This window comes from Anguilla rostrata, chromosome 18 (assembly GCF_018555375.3).
Source record: "Anguilla rostrata isolate EN2019 chromosome 18, ASM1855537v3, whole genome shotgun sequence".
NCBI lineage: Eukaryota > Metazoa > Chordata > Actinopteri > Anguilliformes > Anguillidae > Anguilla > Anguilla rostrata.
The window spans coordinates 26,898,115-26,918,956 of NC_057950.1; the positions used below are offsets into that span (position 1 = coordinate 26,898,115).

The 20,842-nt window shown below is 47.1% G+C and overlaps 1 protein-coding gene across 5 annotated transcripts in view; it reads right to left on the reverse strand.

Moving 5' to 3' along the window:
- Positions 1 to 20,842, reverse strand: part of tasp1 (taspase, threonine aspartase, 1) — a 44,461-nt gene that overhangs the window by 13,672 nt on the left and 9,947 nt on the right. For 4 of the 5 annotated variants that reach the window (XR_010327014.1, XM_064317032.1, XM_064317033.1 and 1 more), the window contains exons 9-12: positions 16,340 to 16,489; positions 15,639 to 15,717; positions 7,445 to 7,555; positions 1,538 to 1,645 (exon numbers count right to left, since the gene is read on the reverse strand). Coding sequence is in view for 3 of the 5 variants with exons in the window: in XM_064317032.1 (XP_064173102.1) it covers positions 1,538 to 1,645; positions 7,445 to 7,555; positions 15,639 to 15,717; positions 16,340 to 16,489 (448 nt within the window). In the remaining 2 variants the exon portion in view is untranslated. The remainder of the gene's footprint in view (positions 1 to 1,537; positions 1,646 to 7,444; positions 7,556 to 15,638; positions 15,718 to 16,339; positions 16,490 to 20,842) is intronic. The other variant, XR_010327015.1, reaches the window with a different exon arrangement.

Here is a 20,842-nt window from a genome sequence, read left to right on the forward strand (position 1 = left end):
GGATTTCCCCATCGTAACGACTGAACTGAAGAGCCCTTTTCACACACCGCACAGGAAATAACAACAGGAGACATTCTTTCAGCGGGGAAAAGGTCGTGACTGACGTTCACGACCCAGCCTGGCTGCGGGAGTTGAAATGGGGGGGAAAAAAACAGTCATCTTTCTTCGATGAACGTGCCACTGAAAAAGCAGCCCGACATGCCAGCCCATTAGAAAGAAAGACCTGTGGTATTTTATTTCAGTGCGGTATGTATGCACTGGATTCCTCGTGCTGGACTCTCACTAACAGAGTTAGCACATTTTTTTGTGATCCTGTTCGGTCGCCCTCCATTAAATCACGCGGTTTCCGTCTTTATTTTGGACACGCCGCTTTCTTGTCATTACAGAACTTTCTGTTATTTTTTTCTCTAATATCAACATGTCTGTAAAATAGGATAATTTAGTAAAATGTTTGGATACTCAGCTGGCGGTCCACGTCTTTTACGAAATGTGCTAGCTGACAGATTTTTTTGAATATGCAGAACAATTCGATACCATGAGCAAATTTGAGTATTTTTACTCATGGGTTAAGTTAGGTTGCCTGTCATCAACAAAAAACAACTCCAGTCTCTGGGTAATGCAAGCCTTCAGAAAGTATGGTCACCAAATTCAATATTATTTTCTCATTGCCCATAATAACTTTCTGCCTCCAGTTCAACTCAACCTCAACAAACTAAGAAGAACCCATGTTAGTATCTCAAGATTTTGTAAGTCACAGCAGAAGAGAGGCGTGTTAACTCTGATAACTCTGAGTGCTGCATGTTGACTACATGGTCTTAAGATGACTTTAAAGTCCAAAGAGCTTAAATTACAACGTAAAAGCTGATACCAAGTTTAAAAACCTTTAGTCGTACCGATGTATAGAAGTTCCTGTATCGTTTATCGTTCTCTGTGGATCTACTGTGTGAGACAAAATGGTAGCTTAATGCGACATGTGAACTATGACCAAACAGGGTTCCTCTCGTGTTTAGGGTTTCACTAATCCTGGGATTAGCTGACAGAGAGTCCAGTACGGCTTTCTCTTGCTCTTCATCACCGTGAAACACGGGCGTGAAACCGAAGCTCCAAACGACAGTCAAGAGAGAGGCCGCCGGCGTGGAGGAGCGGAGATTCGATCCCCCTGGTTATTCCGACACGGCAGCGAACGCCCTCCTGCCGTCCTGAGAACAAGCGCGCAAGCTACGCCGATTACCTCTCGAACGACCACGACCCGCCCACAAACTGTCATCGCTTTGTCTGTCCATTTTCTCCCACCCCCACCGCCTACCCCTCCCCTGAATTTCATATACACCAGCACAGTCAAAATGAAAGCAGGCAGTGCATGTTGTTAAAGTGATCAGATGCTGGTCTTGGAATTTGGGCAGGTGGTTGAATGTGATAGAGAGTCATTCTGCCCTTGAGCACCAGGTGGAAGGCTCTGGCACCAAGGCTCTGCTTTAGTGCTCAAGGGCAGGTGAAAGAAAGTTCAAGGTCATTTTCAAGGGCGGCGGCCTCTCACCTAGCAGCGCCTGGATGTCTTGGGGCGGCTGTGTCTCCACACACTTGCAGCATCTGAGGACAATGACACCCCCAAGAACACAGTCCTCACTGGCCAGGAAGGGCGAACCTGAGCACAGGAGAGGAACACAGTTATAACACACCCTATTAGTGTTATTACACTGCCTATTACTGTTATTACACTGTCTATTAATGCTTATTACACTGCCTATTACTGTTATTACACTGCCTATTAATGCTTATTACACTGCCTACAACTGTTATTACACTACCTATTAATGCTTATCAATCTGCTCAGCAGACACCTATTCAGCTTTTGTAACACAATCCCTATACAGCTCGACATTTTACTCATCAGTTAGGTTAAGCGCTTTACCTCAAAAGCACTGCAACAGTCTCATCAAGGACTTCGACCAGCAACATCTAGACAGTCCTGGTAATTAACCGTAGTGCTACCCCAGACAGACATTTGGTTTTCATTTGGGCCACTGACGCGACTTCACCTTTGGGGTATTGGTGGGCATGATGTGAGTGACAATGGAAAGGCTGAACACACGCTGTGTATGACGATTTGTTCATCCTCAATGTGTGATCATTCAAGCCAAAGCTACAGTCCACTTTGATTAGCAGTCGCTCTTTGATTATTCTCCCAGGGAACGGTTCTGCTTTGCTTTGCTCTGCAGCTGCTGATATTAGTGAAAGGCGTCTGTACAGACGCTGGGCACAGGTCCCTGGCATGGTGGGCGGTGGGCACTGAGCTGGATGGCACGGTGAGCGGTGGGCACCGAGCTGGATGGCACGTTGAGCGGTGGGCACTGAGCTGGATGGCACGGTGATCGGTGGGCACTGAGCTGGAGCCTGGATGCCCTCAGAATCTCCAGCGCTCTGCAGACGCGTTCAGAGCGTTCCCCTGACCTTCAGAGGGCAGCGAAAAAACGCTCCTCAGACAGGCCGTCCGTCAGAGCGCCGCTCCGGTTGCCCAAGCCGTCACCTTTGACCTGAGCAGGATCTGAAACCCGCGACCCCTGACCCCGCCGACGGGTCCCATCTGTTTCATTTAAAGGGCAGGGAGAGCACACATGCAAGCGCATATGCACACGCAAACGCAAATGCACGCGCGCACACACACACACACACATCACAGACATGTCAAAGTGTGGTCATTCAATACTGTTGCCCAGTTGCACTCTGTGGCATAACTATGACCCCCAAATGTTTCCATGTCCCACTCTGAACGTGGAAATATACATTATGACGACTCTGCTGAGGGAAAATCACCCTTCCCAATATCGGCTTGGGACATGTCCCGCGTGCCGTGTCCCTGGTGGAAATGTCGGTTTCACGACAGTCACGCTCCAAGGGTGCAGATGTTGTCGTGGAGACGGGACGACCTGCCTGTATCGCCCACGCGTGCGAGCTGAGGGGCGTCCGAGTGCGGTTTGGCGCAAAAAAAAAAAAAAAAACTGCAAACGAAGCCGTTGTGCCTCCCGCCGGGGGCGGCTGGGCCAGCTGGAGCGGCGCTTGTTTTACATGGCACGCCGCGGGCGAGCTACGGGCAGCCGCGGGGGGGAAAGCGTGGGCCTTTTTTTGGACGCTCGCGGCGGGCGAGAGTCACCTGGGCGGCCGGCAGACGGTACGCGCACGGCTCGGATTGTGCCGAATCAGCGCGTTCGGTTACCCCGGGAACAGCGTTTCTGTCCCGAGCTTTCAGCAGTGAGAGAAAGGGGAGAACCAAAGAGAGCAGGGCTTGATATGTTCATGCTAATTTATTTTCAGGGAAGCATGTAACAGACTCTTCAGGAAAGCATGTGACAGAATCTTCAGGAAAGCATGTGACAGACTCTTCAGGAAAGCATGTAACAGACTCTTCAGGAAAGCATGTGACAGACTCTTCAGGAAAGCATGTGACAGACTCTTCAGGAAAGCATGTAACAGACTCTTCAGGAAAGCATGTGACAGACTCTTCAGGAAAGCATGTAACAGACTCTTCAGGAAAGCATGTAGCAGACTCTTCAGGAAAGCATGTAGCAGACTCTTCAGGAAAGCATGTGACAGACTCTTCAGGAAAGCATGTAACAGACTCTTCAGGAAAGCATGTGACAGACTCTTCAGGAAAGCATGTGACAGACTCTTCAGGAAAGCATATAACAGACTCTTCAGGAAAGCATGTGACAGACTCTTCAGGAAAGCATGTGACAGACTCTTCAGGAAAGCATGTAACAGACTCTTCAGGAAAGCATGTAACAGACTCTTCAGGAAAGCATGTAACAGACTCTTCAGGAAAGCATGTAACAGACTCTTCAGGAAAGCATGTAACAGACTCTTCAGGAAAGCATGTAACAGATTCTTGAAAATGACATCAGTTAGGTATTGTGTCACCACCCAACTGTTTCTAAACGTTGTTCCATCTGTATCCCATGAAGAATTTCACAGGGCTAGGAGGTTTTTAATATCCTGCACAACCTATACATTAATCTAACTCTTCAGGGCCAAAGCAAAGAATTAGACCTCACTTTCCAGAATGTTTTATTGAGTGAAGTGGCACTTAATATCCTGGTCATTTGAATCTGTGTAGTTTTTTCATAAAAAGGTTAATGGCAGTCCTAAATATTATTAATGAAAAAGTACTTCTTTTTTTTCCACTTCCTTATTAACAGGCAAAATTCACCATAAAAATGATTTATTAGTGATATAAACATATGGCTGGGGATAAAGACTGTAATTAAAGGTGCCATGCTTTTAGAGATATAAATTTCACAGCACAAAAATATAAACAAGTAGCTTCAAATGGCAGGAATCAGCTTGTTATATGTTGCAGGTGCACGGAATGTAAAAACTACTGCACTTGACATTCCAGCAAACAGTAATTCATTTATTGATTACTGCAGTTTATCTCTGAACAGTGAAAAGTTTGAGAAGTTGGAGGAATGCGTGGCACACAGCCAATCACTGTCCTTTCTGAATTGCTTCTTTGCCATATTGCATTTCATTTTTATTCCCTTAACATTTTCCTCTCTGCGGCAAAAAATATAGTTTGGATTTCTTTCACACAAATGTATGGTATTTATGCTACTTTTGAAAGGACTCAAATCTCAACCTTATTAAATATTCCATAGTAACTCAATAGTCTACTGCAGTCCATAAATACACCAGAATAATAGAACATTTCCAGATATTTCACTTATTCATTTCGCCAGTGGGCGTTAGCGTTTAACACTAATGCAAACAAGCAGAAAAATACTTCAAAATGGCCTGAACGTGGAGGGTAGGAAGATTTTCACACCGTCATGCCATCCTTGAAACACAGCAAGGCATGAGGCACACGTCAATTTAATCTATCCGATTTATTTATTTATTTAATAATAGAAACTGATTGACAATATTCACATACAGTAAGCATGTAATATTCTACACTTTCATGCTACACATGTAGCTCCTGTGCCACTTTCATGTTAAATGTACTGTACCTCCATCCAGGACATATTGTACTTTGTATCATTTTCTTGATGTTGTAGCTTGTCATGCCTCCTAGTTTGACTTAGCATAGGTTAGGGTCAAAATAATGTTCACGGTGTGAACTGGACTTAATGTGTTCATGGCGATGAATAACCATTACATATTGCACCTTAGCAGACCTGTGTTTCGTAGTTGTTCCAATGACCTTCGGTATGAACTTAATGTATGCCACTTTGGACAAAAGTGTCTGCCAAACAAATGTAATGTAATAATAAGGTTCATAGTCGATCTTTCAGAATTCAATCACTTGTATGTATGAGCACTGAGTACAAAGAGGGAATTTTCATGATGCTGACACAGTATTGGGATTATGAGTTTTGGCGCTGCAGTAAAACTATTCCCTTCATACCAGGTCTCTGTTTAAAAGAGCATGTGCTCCAATTTAGGCAGTGCTGAAAATAAAACCACAATATTTCTACATTCCCCAGCGTATGGTGTTACCAGACAGCACCAAGCTCTCTGGCATCAGCACTGTTTTTTCTTTATTTTGTGCCAAAAGATGGTTTTGCAGCAGCAGACTGTCAGAACTTCACTGTGACTAATTATTAGGCTTTAGTGGGTGGCAGTGTAGTATAATGGGTAGGGAACTTGTAACCTAAAGGTCACAGGTTCGATTTCCGGGTGGGTCACTGCCGTTGTACTCTTGAGCAAGGTACTTAACCTGCATTCTTCAGTATATATCCAGCTGTTTAAATGGATGCAATGCAAATGCTGTGTAAAAGTTGTGCAAGTCGCTCTAGATAAGAGCGTCTGCTAAATGCCTGTAACGTAATGTAATTAGTACACACTTGATAAGTGTTTTATTAGCGGTTCTAAACAAATACAGAGAGCGAGACTACATCTTAGAAATCATGTGCACCTTATCTCAAAAGCCACACTCGCATGTGCAACTTGCTTTGGCCTACAAAGAATAAATGTGCGGTGCAAGAGATAGGATATTGATGACTCGTAGGATATTATGTCATACTCAATGTCAAATCAATGTGACATTTTTGTGAACTGCTCTCATGACTATAAGTCTACTTCTTGTAGCCTGGAATAAACAGAGGTGTGTTACTGCAAAGCTGTTTTAGCCTAAGAACAGTACCGTAGATTGTGTTTGCACTGTTAATCTAAATCAAGGCAATTGCTTTGAAAGGAAATTCATTTAGTAATCACATGGAAAGCCATCGAACGTTGAAGTAGGTCAAACTTTTTCACACGGGTGACAGCAACAGAAACCAACCGCCACCCACCAACATTTGCCTCCTCTCCCTGGGATTCAGAGTTAATCTTAAAGGAACCTCTGGGAAGAGACTGGACCCAGCTGCTATCTGTCACTTCACGAACGTAGTACCCCAAAATAAAAGAACCTGTCTGCCCGATGTTCCCAACAGATAGACACAAAAACACCACCTCAGAAAATCCCCTGCACTGCTCAAACAAAAACAACTGACTACATCCAAAGGCTCACCAAAAAATGGCCTGTCCACTGCCCTAAGTGCTGTTAACGCTCAACCCTGTCCGCTTTGTGCCAAAGTGCCAAAGTGCCCAACAGCCTGTGTAAACGCGGACACAAACCAAACGCTAAATTACATGTTCCTGCAAACATTTTTGGCCGTAACACACATATACACAAGAATGCCAAAGCAATATGTCGGAAAAGTCTTTTTTTTTTCTCCACAGCATAGAAATTCCAGAAATCTTTCTAAACCCTCTTTTTAATTTTGGGTACGTATTACGAACCGCAAGAACGTGACACTACATGAAGGCTTAAGCTCAAATCTCCTTCTAATGGTGCCTTTGCAAGGCTCTCCTATGATTAATGTGACCTTTGAAAGAAAACAACAAGATAATTAGCAGAGGATTACCAAATCCAAACCACCGACTGTCCGTCCCAAAACTACAGATGTCTGCGTCGAAGCATAGCCCCCCCAGCCCCCCCAGGGCCTTGAGTCGGAATGGCAAGACCCAAAAAAACGGCCAAAACGGAGAAACCGCCGACCGCTCCGGCACAGTCCCAGCGCATCTGTTCTTTCCGTCCCGCCACCTTACAGCCCGACCCAAACGGTCCACCGGGGCCTGGGGGGGGGGGGGGCGGAGCCAGCGAACCGCAGCTTACGAAACGCCGACCACTTCTGAGCGACGGTCTTTAAATACACTGTCAACAGCCTGTTTATGTTCCCAAAACATTCCTGTGGCTGTCAAACCCCAGATCCGGGGAATGTTTCCCGACCCCACTTCGCGAAAACGAAAATTGTTCCGTAAATCAAAGCTTTGGACTCTATTTTATTTTTAGGGACCCCACAGCCGGTAGCTAAATTTTTGATACTGAAAAATAAAAGCTGTTTCTTCAGGGTGTGAGACGCAGCTGTGGAGCTGAGGCGGGCGGGCGGGCGGGCGGGGCTCTTACTGATGAACTTGTTTTGCATAGTCTCCAGCAGGTTCTGGTGGGCGTCCTCCGACTGCACGGCCGTCGAGCACTCCCGCGCCAGCATGGTGCGGACGAGGTGCTCCCCGCAGCCTGCCGGGACAGACAGACGCACGGACGGTGAGGGCCGGCGGACGGTAACCGCGCGTACACGCACATATAGGCAAACCTGTGCGCACACACACACACACACACATGCAGGCAGGCACACACATGCATGCAGGCACACACATGTATGTACACACGCACTCACTTGCTCACTCGCACACGCATGCAAGCATGCAAACGCACACATACACACAAACATACACACAGACACACATGCACACACAAACACGCACACACACATCAACAACACACAACCACACATGCACACAACACACACACACACAATAACACCACCACACACGCACACACAGTCAGGCCTGGGTTCTCTGCTGAAGTGCAGTTTGCTGCCAGAGTCCTGCATTCCTGAGGTGTTGTGGGCCTGAGACCCTGAGCAGCTTTACGGGTCCAGAGGGGATGTCAATAATACACAAAATGTCAAAACAACCGTTCTGATATTTTTATTTTGGAGCGTGCCACAGCCAGACTTCATATCAAGCAAAGGCCACGACAGATTGTAACAGGGCGAGTGCTACAGCTGCAGTTATAGACATTATAGGGTAATGCAGTTATTTCATATTTAATACTGTATAATAACTTATTGTTTCCACATATCATCTAATTGTGAAATATAATACCCTGTATTAGGCATGTTAATAAATAATTGCTAAATAAATGTAATGTAATATTATATTACATAGAATTGTTACGAGTTATTGATATATAGCACTGCATATTCTTGCAATTGATTCTGTTGTACCCCACCATGATTTTCTACTGTAAGTACTGCTGAGATTTTTGTGTTTGCGTATGTTTTATTGTGAAAAATCAAGAGGTTTTAACAAAAAGAAAAAAGAGCTTGTTCTCAGACCCCACGCCGGCCAGGCTGTCCATCCTCATTAACCATCAGCCGAACTCACAAATTCAAAATGGAGGCCGCGTTCCTCCCTGCTAAAAACATTCCACCGGGTCTCCAGCAGGAAGACTAAAGGAGTGCGGATTCTAGATAATGTCTGCTTGAACCACAGCAATAATGAAATCCATTTAAATGTCAAGGTGTCTTAAGTGGTGATAAAATCCGCCTCATTAGAGTGACGTCTGATTCGATGCACGCTGTGGAGGGAATTCGGCCAATCACGCTTTACAGAAAGTGAACACGAAACAGCCTTAGGCTGATTCGAGTAAAAACTTAAAACTATAAAATAACCTCGTATTTTCGGTAAACAGAAAAAGTGGGCCTCGTTTAATGCCAGGTAACCAAAACAAAACGATATTAAAGTTATCGCCATAGCAACTGCCTACTTGTTGTAATCCGCTGGCGTTTCTAACTGCTTTATATTTCAGCAGACAGGGTGATGTTACTGTTCTCCTGCCCTTGCTGCCAAGTCCTGTGTACTTTTTGAGGAACACAAGGACAATGGACACTGTGGGAGGTGTCACAAGTTAACAGTTTTTGACAAGAATCAATACAGTAAACATGCGCTGAATAAGGCAACTTTGACAAGAATTCACACTGTAATGAGGGTAAAAAAAACACATAGCTCACACAGACCGAGTCAGAAACAAACATCTCTAATGTATACATGGGCAACAGGACAGAGTAAAGCAGGGATTGGAGGGCCGAGAGGACGGGGGGGGCCAATGGGATTGGGAGGGCAAAGTGGGATGGAGGGGCCAAGAGGGACTGGGGAGGCCATGTGGGATTGGAGAGGGACCAAAGATGTGATTGAAGAGGGGCCAGTGGGGATTGGGGAGGGGCCAAAATGTGATGAAGGGCAGGGGATTGGAGAGGACCAAAGATGTCATGAAGGCAGTGGGGATTGGAGGGGCAAGTGAGTTGGGGGTCAAATGGATTGGGAGGGGTCAAAATGGGGATTGTGGAGAGCCAGACCGATAAGCAGAGCTGAGAGGAGGTCTGGGGAAACGGTCCGAACGCCGCCATGTCCATCAGAATACAAAAACCAGCCCTGTTCCGCTCCTCGCGAAAGGGGACAGCTCTCAAAGTCAGAACTGAGGAGCAGGTGTGGCTCAGGAAAGCAGGTCTGCGCTCACCGCCCCGGCCAGCACGCGCTTCCAATTTCACACAACAGGGAAGAATAACACAAAGAAAGGGGGTGAGGGCTGACAAAAAGTAGAACAGGGAAAAAAAAGCTAAATATGCCTCTCATATGCATCTGAAAACATATACAACAGCACCATAAGACAACAAGTCCTCTCAAGTAATAACTGGCATATAGCATAAATCTTTTAGCAGGTCTGTATTTTCACTACTGACTGAGTGCAGTTTTAATTCCAGCTTTCCCTGAGGTACCGTGCTGATTTCCTGTGGGGCTGAAGGTAAGAGCGCCTGGCGTGGGGGTCTGGGCCTTAATCGGAGCCAGCCGGCCCCAACGCGGGCACCGCCCAAACACGCGCCCGTCCCGCCTGCCCCACAGCACCCCGTGAGAGCGTTCGGGCCGCATCCCGGCAAAGTCTGCCATCCAGGTGAAGGGTTCTCGCTCGTCCCGACCACTGAGCTTCTCCACCCTAGCTCCCCAGTGTTGAAACAAACTCCCCGCTCCACTACGAAACACTCGGTCACGACCAATTTCCGCAGGCTGAACCTTGAGTAACTCTTAACACAACTCCTCCACAGGGTTACTCCCAATCTCGGATCACTGCCATATATCACTTGCATCCTTGGATCTTGATCTTCTAACACTTTCGTGTTACTCTTTTATCTTCACCTAGCACTTTTTTTGTTGTACTTGGACTACCATCTTTGGCTAGAAGGAGAGGAACGGAGTGTCACCGGGGGCAGAGAGGGGGTCCGTACGCGCTGCGCAACCTTGAGGAAACGCCGTTTTAGCATTTGGCATGTGTGCCACACAGAGGCATAGGCGGGGTTTTACGAGGCTCCTGGTTGTAAAAGAGGCCGTGTTCCCCAGACCCAGAATAGGCTGGACCGAAGCAGGGAATTCAGCCAGTCAAATTTCAACTGTTCGCTCTCAACAAGCATGTGGTTTGACCTGAGACCTTATTTTTACCCTTACTCCAACACCACGCCTCCACAGACGTGGGGGAGGAAAACCCTATTTTAATTAAAGTGAGCTCTGAACTGCTTTGGGGACAGAGGTAATGCATGCATGCATGCATGCACCGCACCCCCCCATTACTGCAGCTCATTCTGGCTTGAGCTGGATGTCCTCACTCAAAAGGTCTTTTTTGCTTCAGGTGACTGAAGGAAACGGCCAGGTTTCCCCGCGGGGCAATTAGACGTGGTGTCCATTCAAAAACCGTACCTTCTAAAGGCTAATGGCGTGTTTCCGGTCCTGCTGACGAACATGCTGAGCGGGGAGAAGCTTTTAGTCCCAGCAGCCTTATAAGAGTCGGACACACATGCGCATGCAGGTTATATAGGCCTAAGTGGCGCTGCGTACGCATGGCGCTTCCTTTGTTGTGAAGGAGAAGCGGGATTCATTCATGCAGCGGCTGCATTAGTTTAAAACGTAACGCTAAGGGGAAAATAGCGGCCTGAGGCTTCTCTCTGTGAGAATCAAAAACACAGCACAAAGCCATATATATATGTCCTTATGAAGATTACTGACTGAACACATCAAAATACATTTTTTGGGGTAGTGGGGTAATATTTTATTTTATATTATGGCATCCAGCTACAAACTACTGAATTGTAATGACTCCAGGTTTCCTGATATGAATAGTGTACAGCACAAGTCCACATTTCCCTTTCAGACTCAAGATGGATATTAGAATTATGAGAATTTGACAAATAAATTCACACAGTTAAGATCGATGCAAAATACCATTCGCATAAAGAAGAAGTATGCAATCCCCAAATCCAATCTTATCCAGTGTGAAATGATCTTTAAATTAGTAAAGGCATAAAAATGACAGCTGCTGTTCGCACTTGTGACTCACACAAACCCACTTAAGCATACGTTCAGGATAATTAAGGATCTAAAGGAGAGCCTTTAGCCTTCTCTATTTGAAGCTCATTAGCCTAAGCTGCCTTGCAGTAAAGTAAACGCAGCGACAAGGTCAAGGCAAGATAAACCTGAGCGCAGACAGGGTGGTCGATGATTTGAGGAATTCTGAAAGAGCCAAAGCGTTGGTGAGCAGGTGTTCAGCTCTCTAACATTGACAGGGACCTTTCATACCTATGCATAAATGCACAGTGACACAATTTAGCAGAACACGTCATTCAGTTAAAACATATACAACAGAAGGATAAAATGTCTGATAAGGGTTATATATTGAGTGGAGTTCTGAATAGGTTTTGCAGCTCAAAAAAAGATATTCAACTTTTTACAGCCTTTTTTCAGCCGTAACACTGCACGACTACCCAGAAGCCTTCACAAGCCCAAATCCCACAGATCAGCAGTGCACAGGGTGAAACACACTTTCTACGGAAAATGTTCTTCTTTCAATCAGGATGGCGCTCGATTCAGAACAAGTATTTTGTCCTTTTGCCAACTAAAACCAATACCTTACGGCACAACGTATATTGGAAGCTAATTTGAAATATACATCAAAAGAATATTTTTAAAATGCTATGCGGTTTCAAAATGTACAGGGGTTTACAGAACAATGCCAGAGTAAAACTGTGGCACATGTTCTGGCATGGGACGTACCACAAAGCCTGACTCAATTCACATCCCAAAATCCACAACCCGCCACCCAAATTCCAAACTTTGGGCCTTGAGCAAAAAAAGCAAAAAGCAAACACACTCAGGAAACATTGTAGTGCAAAATGCCAAGTTAACTGTCTTTTCCAACACGAGTTTGATGTATTCGACCACCAGGATGGGGAACACTTTGGCCCCAACCTGGGCCTTCATCGGAACTCTGGCCTTCCCTTCTAGAAGCTCCCCATGGCTCCCAAGCCAAATTTCATTCATTAAACTGGAGTAGCAACATTCAGTGGGGCATCCATGCCAGAATTGAGCACAAGCCAGAGATTTTCAGCGTGTCCATAGCTGCAACACGAGCACCACTAGCATCTGTCCTTCAAGTCACAAATCAGAGCGATAAACATCACACCATCGCCGGTTTGGCATGGAACGAGTTCTCGACCACGGATGGGGCTCGACCCTTTTGAAGCCGAGAAAAAATGTCCTGCTGGTGCGGAAACTATGTAATAACCTGCCGCCCCGTGCCCCGGGAGTGAGTCGCTCCAGGTTTACGGCGGGACGTCCTGAAAAAGCTCCGGCGCTCCAGTGGAAAGGAGTCGCGTTTCACACTGATCCGGCCTTACCGAAACACAGCTGGGCCGCATAAGCGCTGCTTTATGAACCGAGCCTGTCTGAGAGGGTCATCTGCACTGAGGCTGAGGTCACAGACAGGAGGAGAGAGGAACAGAGGACTCTACCACACACACACACACCCTCTACCACACACACACACACACACACACACGCTCTATATACACACACACACACACACACACACACACACTCTATATACACACACACACACACACACACACTCTACCACACACACATACACACTCTCACACACACACACACACACACACGCTCTACCACACACACACACGCTCTATATACACACACACACACACACACACAACACTCTACACACACACACACGCTCTATACACACACACCCACACACACACCTACCACACACACACACACACGCTCTATACACACACACACACAACAACACAACGCTCTTAACACACACACACACACTCTCTACCACACACACAACGCTCTATATACACACACACACACACACACACTCACACACACACGCTCTATATACACACACACACACTCTACCACACACACACCACACGTCTATAACACCACACACACACTCTATCACACACACACTCTACCACACACACGCTCTACTCACACACCTCACACACACACACACGCTCTGTATACACACACAACACCTCTACACACACACACATGCTCTATATACCACACACACACACACACCTACCACACACACACGCTCTATTGAGAAACAACACTCCACTCTATCACACACACTAATACCAACAATGCTCTACTCACACACTCTCACACACACACACACACACACATGCTCTATATACACACACATACACGCTCTACCACACACACACGCTCTATATACACACACACACACACACTCTACCACACACACACGCTCTATATACACACACACACACACTCTACCACACACACACACGCTCTGTATACACACACACACACACACACACTCTACCACACACACACACACACACACACACACACACACACACTCTCTATATACACACACACACACTCTACCACACACACACTCTCTATATACACACACACACACACACTCTCTACCACACACACGCTCTATACACACACACACACACACACTACCACACACACACACACACGCTCTATATACACACACACACACACTCTCTACCACACACTCACTCTACCACACACACACGCTCTACTCACACACTCTCACACACACACACACACGCTCTATATACACACACATACACGCTCTACCACACACACACGCTCTATATACACACACACACACACACACACTCTACCACACACACACGCTCTATATACACACACACACACACTCTACCACACACACACACGCTCTGTATACACACACACACTCTACCACACACACACACACACGCTCTATATACACACACACACACACTCTATATACACACACACACACACTCTACCACACACACACACGCTCTATATACACATACACGCTCTACTCACACACTCTCTCACATACACATGCACACACACTCTCCCAGTTGAGAATAAAACTCCTACTTGCCTACGTGCACTAAAATGCTAAATATCTTTAGTAAAAAAGTGACTGATCTAATTTGACTACAGAGCACAGGTTAATCCCTACAGCACATCCGAGAGACAGCGCCCCCTGTGGTACAGGACCCAGGGAGAAAAGGGTCCCTCAGGCTATGTTCTGTTTTCACCACATCCCGCTATCTCGCCATCTACTGAGAGGACATTACAGGGCGACTACTCTAACTCCACAAAACAAGCCCGCTCATGAAAATAAGACTAACATCAAAAAGAAAAGTAAACCTGTGCAACCCGTGTAATTTACACAGCAGACATTAAGCAGATGAGCCACAAACACTGCTGTACTGAGCACCAGAACGCGAGTCGCAGACAAGCCCCCAAACAGTGGAGGCCTCCAGGCCAGTCCAGCCAAGTACAGTCATACCCACCACGAGCACTGAGGATTCGGAGCAAACCACCGTATCCCCGCCACGCAGCGGGGACGCCACTGACTCACCCGCCAGTCACAGAGAGCCGCAGCGCCCCGGCGGTGAGGTCGGCCGATCGATTCGGGGGCCCGCGCCTGGGGCGGGGTGGAGGGAGGACACCACCTGTTGCTCGTAAAAGTGACACATCGCGCGTTCCGCATCGCTTCCCGCTCGCCTCTCCGAGCGGAACGTCGCGAGTCACGCAAAAAGCCTCCGACGGAGGCGATGCTTACGTCGCCCCGACCGCAAGTAGTTCCACAGACGAGCGTCAGATCTCCCAACAAACCCTCTTCACTAGGATAAGGTACAGAGGGATACTACAGAACTACAAATCTGAAGATTTAGCCATCGAAACAACAACAGCCAAAGGCTTATTTCAGGGATAGCAGTCAGTTTCACGGTCATTTTGCAGTTGGTAACCTACAGGCTGAATGAAAGATCCAAACCGGTGGAACCATAAAGGACTGATTTCATGTGGATTTTCCCATGGTGCTTTGGGGGCAGTGAACCCAAACTGCACAGACCCAGGAGAAATCTGGGAGTCTCACACACACATGTACGAACGCACTCACACAGACATGCCCGTGCACACAAACATACACACACATGCACACACGTACACACATACAAGCACACATACACAAACACTCGAACACATATATGCACACACGCACAAGCACACAAACATACACATACACAAAAACACACATGCACACACACACACAAACGTACAAGCACACACACACACACACAGGGCAGCTTGAGCAGAGACTGTACTGGTACCTGAGGTACTCACGGCTGTTGAGTAAGGGTTCAAGTTCCAGGCATTTTCAGCCCAACAGCCACAACCGTAATGGGCAGCCTGCAACACAGGGAGAGAGCACACCAGTTTTGGCTCAAGTACAAAACATAATCATGACCTTAAGCCTGTTACCTCACAGGTGACCTTGTTAAGGCCGTTACCTCACAGGTGACCTTGTTAAGGCCGTTACCTCACAGGTGACCTCATTAAGCTAGTTACCTCACAGGTGACCTCATAAAGCCGTTACCTCACAGGTGAGTTCGCTAAATCTATTACCTCACAGGTGACCTTGTTAAGGCTGTTACCTCACAGGTGGCCTCATAAAGCCGTTACCTCACAGGTGATTTCGCTAAATCTATTACCTCACAGGTGACCTTGTTAAGGCCGTTACCTCACAGATGACCTCATAAAGCCGTTACACCTCACAGGTGACCTCACTATACCAGTTACCTGACAGGTGACCTCACTATACCAGTTACCTCACAGGTGACCTGACTAAACCAGTTACCTGGCAGGCGACCTCGTAAAGCTTGTTACCTCACAGGTGACCTCACTATACCAGTTACCTGACAGGTGACCTCACTAAACCAGTTACCTGGCAGGCGACCTCGTAAAGCTTGTTACCTCACAGGTGACCTCACTAAACCAGGTACCTGACAGGTGACCTCGTAAAGCTTGTTACCTGGCCCACTCTGCCGGGGTGCTTCATCGCCAGGCCGCCGCTGGACACTGCCGCCGCCACGTTCCCCTCCCCATCCACCACGATCGCCCCCACCGTATCCAAGGAACCCGAGTCGTCGTCCGGCTGGGGGGCAGGGTCCACTAGGCCCCCCTGAAACAGGTTCAAACACAACAAACAGGCTGAGCAACCAATACAATCTATAATGCACACTGATCTGATCCATCCAACAAACTCAAGAAAAATGTATTATCCCTGAAGGGAAATTTCTTGGACATGAATGTTGCAGCTGACAAAACATAGCACACACACACGCATGCCAATACACACAATATAATACACAATACAAGATACCAAACATACACCAACACGGCATATTCTGTTCGCAGATCCCAATCAGGGCAAGTGCTTCACTCCCCAAGACCCATGTAGTACTGCTGATGGAAGCCATACTACAGTTTTCTCCAGAACAGACAGACTCCCTGGCCATTGGAATAGTTCAAACAAAAAAATTCTGTGTCATTTCTTGAAGAATAATCAGGTAATATACCCATGTACAACCACTGGAAACACAATGCCTTTGAAGACATTACATTATAGGCATTTAGCAGACGCTCTTATCCAGAGCGACGTACAACAAGTGCATAGGTTTCATGATGTAGAGGCGCAAAAGAAACACTAGAGTGAAGTAAGAAGACGCTGTTTAGGAGTTACTTGAAGCATATTCATTTGTTTTACACCACAAATGCCCAAATTTCTCGGTTCTCACCATTGTAAAGTCAGCAGCTCAAGGAGAAACTTTTCTAAGTATCTAAAATATCCTTCAATGTATGCAAAAACTACCACAGTCGGTCAAAAACATATACTGAACCTGAAATAACTTTTAGAAAATGCTGACTTTACACTGTCCCTTTAAGCCTGTGTTTATACGGCCTCGAGTCTGCAGGCAACATCCAAAGCCTCGTTCCACCTTTCAACAGGACTAAAAAAAAAATTTGTTTTAAAACCTGGAACACAGCTAAGGTGTTGGCCACCGATTCGCTGCTCCTCGTTCTTCACTGGTAACCGATCGCTTTCAGCTTTGTTTCTCTTTGCCTGACTCCCAGTTTGTTCTGGAAAGAGGTGCGCTTGCGTGTCCGTCTAGCAAGGCGCTTGTGTAGGTGGGGGGAGAGTGTGGTGTGTCCTTCCAATTCGCCCTCTCTCTCTCTCTCTCCGTAAGGGGGGGCCCTGACCGCTCTACCTGGTGCAGTAACAGCCCCCCCTCTCTCTCTCCACCACAGGTTGTTATTCATCTCCAAAGCAAACTCAGGTCCAGACCATTTCTCTCTGAAGTTTTCATTTCAGACATTAGCTCTGTTTCTAAAAAAAAAAAAGCTTCTCCGACAATTCCGTCTATTGGCTCGCTCAACTTTTTTTCCCCCCCTCAGAGGATGTAAAGGAAATGTAACGCAGAGGAAAACTAAATAGAAAACATCAGTCCGCACGTTTTGCGGAAAAGGCTATCCAAAACTTTTCAGGACAAACACGGAACGAAGGGCCTCTCTTTGAAATCTGGACCCGGGCTCGTTCCTTTAGTTCACAGCTACATATGGAGCAGGTGCTCTGCTTCTGGCTTTTAAAAAAAGAGAGGAGGAAAGAAAAGACATAATAATCAGAAAATTTTTATGTCTTGGCGAACGTAAATGTTCTGAAGAAACAGGAAAAAAAATCAAAAGCAGGCGAGCTGTAATCAGCATCTATCATGCGATCGGCAGCGCTCTCTAATAAAGCCGACGCACAGAGACTGGGATTTTGTGAAAACCCCTCATTTTAGTCCCCACGAGGCTTAATGAGAGGCCTACGGGTGCAGGGAACCTGAATCACAGCGGATGACCTTTAACCTGGAACAACAAAGACACAACTGTACACCGAAGCTCAGTGCGGGATCATTTCAGGTGTCTGTCACAGTGTCCGCAGCAGCACGGAGGACGCCCCCAACCTCACTCCATCCTACCCCCTTCCCTAGAGCCCCGACAGGGGCTGCTTTTGCACTGACGCCTCCAGGCCCCACAGGGGCGCTGTTCAGGGTCGATTTTACACTCTCTACGTCTAGCAGGCAGGTGTGAGCTCAGGACTGAGGGGAAAAGGTGGGGGGTTGCGAGGGGCCGTCTGACAAACGACAGCAGTGGCAGCAAGGGAAGGGCGTCGTGGAGGAGACGAAAAACCTGGCCACGGAGGGCACTGTAGCATACTGGTGAGGGACCAGGGTTTGTGACTCCAAGGTTGTAAGTTCAATTCCCAGGTGGGGCACTGCCGTTATACCCTTCACCAAAGTACTTAACCTGAAAGACTTCAGTAAATATGCAGCTGTATAAACGGACTGTATGAACCGAGAATGCAAGCTGAGTAAACCGCCAGGAGAAGAGTGAGAAGCAGAATGTCTAAAATATAAATGTAATATAAAATATAAACCCTCTGCAGTCAAGCATGCCAGCGCAATATACACACATCAATCACAGACATCATGCTTACACAAGACTAATAACACAGGAATGCTAGCACACACAGCAAATAGCTATTACAGCCGTCCTCTCACAACCCAATATAAACCTGTCAGTGCACAGAAATGATAGACTGCAGCTGACACTGTGATTTCAATTCTGTGAATATCCCGTAGTGAGAGTGAGATTACAGCTCCTGAGAAATAAAAGCAGATCAGGCGTCTCAAATCCCCCGAGCACACGGAACTGCCACAGTTCGGGGTACTTATCCCCCCCCCCCCTCGCTCTCACATGACAGCCCATTTCCCTGCAGTGCCATAATATCTGTACAGCATGGAAGACAGACACGGCCTGGGAGGAGGGTTTGGATTGGGAGGGGGGGGTAACGTGTTCATCTTTCCTGTTGAATAACAGCAACGGTGCAAACGTTCTCCAGGTTTCTATTATGATGTCATCTGTAGGATTTATGTGTAATAACCTATGGGTGACCTGTTCAGGTCATTTACTAGCACCTGCACCTGTGTGATTACGTTTCACGTGCGGAGACCGAAGGCGAACCCCTTTTCGGCAAGCGCGACACCTCCGCACCCCCAAAGTGTCCACTGCAACCCCGCAAGTCCCACCCCCGTTCCCCGCGCACGCACAAAAAGAGCCCAGGAAGTTCTCTCTGATGTTGGAACGTGCTTCGCGCCCAGCGAGGAGAGTAACGTGATTAAGTACGATACGGTCAAGAATTAGCATAATAATTTCAAGATGGAAAGAGAAGGGGGGAAGCCGTGAAATGGAAGAGATGAAAAAGAGGACTCGTACCCACAATGCACTTCAAAGGGCATGCGCAACACAATTTTACAGAAGGCTGCGGAGCTGGGACTAGAGCCTCAAACGTCTCTCTCCTGCTGACCCTGCAGCTCACACCCTGGTCCTGCAGAACAGGACCCCACGCAGAGTTAGCCCAGAGCGTGCCTTTCATCTGACCATCAGACCTGGAACTGACAGCTATGGCAAAGGCCACTCTGAGAGAAAACCCAGCACTGAGGTAACAGAGCACTGTAACAACACAAAGCAAACAGCTACTCTATTAGCAATGAGCTAACAGAGCCCTGCAATAGCAATAAGCTAACAGAGCCTTGTATTAGCAGTGAGCTAACAGAGCACTGTATCAGCAATGAGCTAACAGAGAAATGAGCTAACAGAGCACTGTATTAGCAATGAGCTAACAGAGAAATGAGCTAACAGAGCACTGTATTAGCAATGAGCTAACACAGCACGGAATTAGCAATGAGCTAAAATAGCACTGAGCTAAAAGTGAGTGAGAGCCTGAACGAGTGAGTGGGTGGGTGGGTGAGTGAGTGAGTGAGTGAGTGCGTGCCTGCACGGGCAGGTGAGTGAGTGAGTGTCATAGACAGACAACCTCTGTCAGCACCCTTACAGTGCAGCCGCTATCCTCCTTGTACAAAGATTTCCAGCTGAATAACTGTGCAACTGGAGCTGAATAAATGACCCACATTCTGAACTGCAGTTAGCTTTGTTTCACATTGGTCAGGCTATAAAGACCGTACACCACACCTTAACCATGGGAGCACTGTCAGGGCTGAATTATTATTTCATTACTATTCTCTCCCACTGAACCACCTCAGCAATGCACTCTTTACTGGCTGAATGAGTCCACACTCTGAGCTGCTGAAGGGCGCCACCAAGTGACCGCTAGCAGTAACTGCCATCACCTGCCCCCTTGGAGTGGGGGATCCTGTGGGTCAAGCTGGGACTCCGTTTTAGGAACCCCCCCCTCCCCAGCAGGCAGCCTTGTGAACCATTTTTCTCAGCCGTTTATGACAGCCAATCACAGTCGCGGAAGTGGTTGATTTTCATGCGCGCAGATGTTTATTGGGTTTTGGCGTTCATTTCGAGTGATTGAAGCCCCTACACCCCAGAGGCCACCGTTACGCCCCCCCCCCCCAAGCTTGCCCCTCCTAGACATCTGGCCGCCGCCAATCAGAAGACTCCACAGGCGCTGGCCTTTTATCTG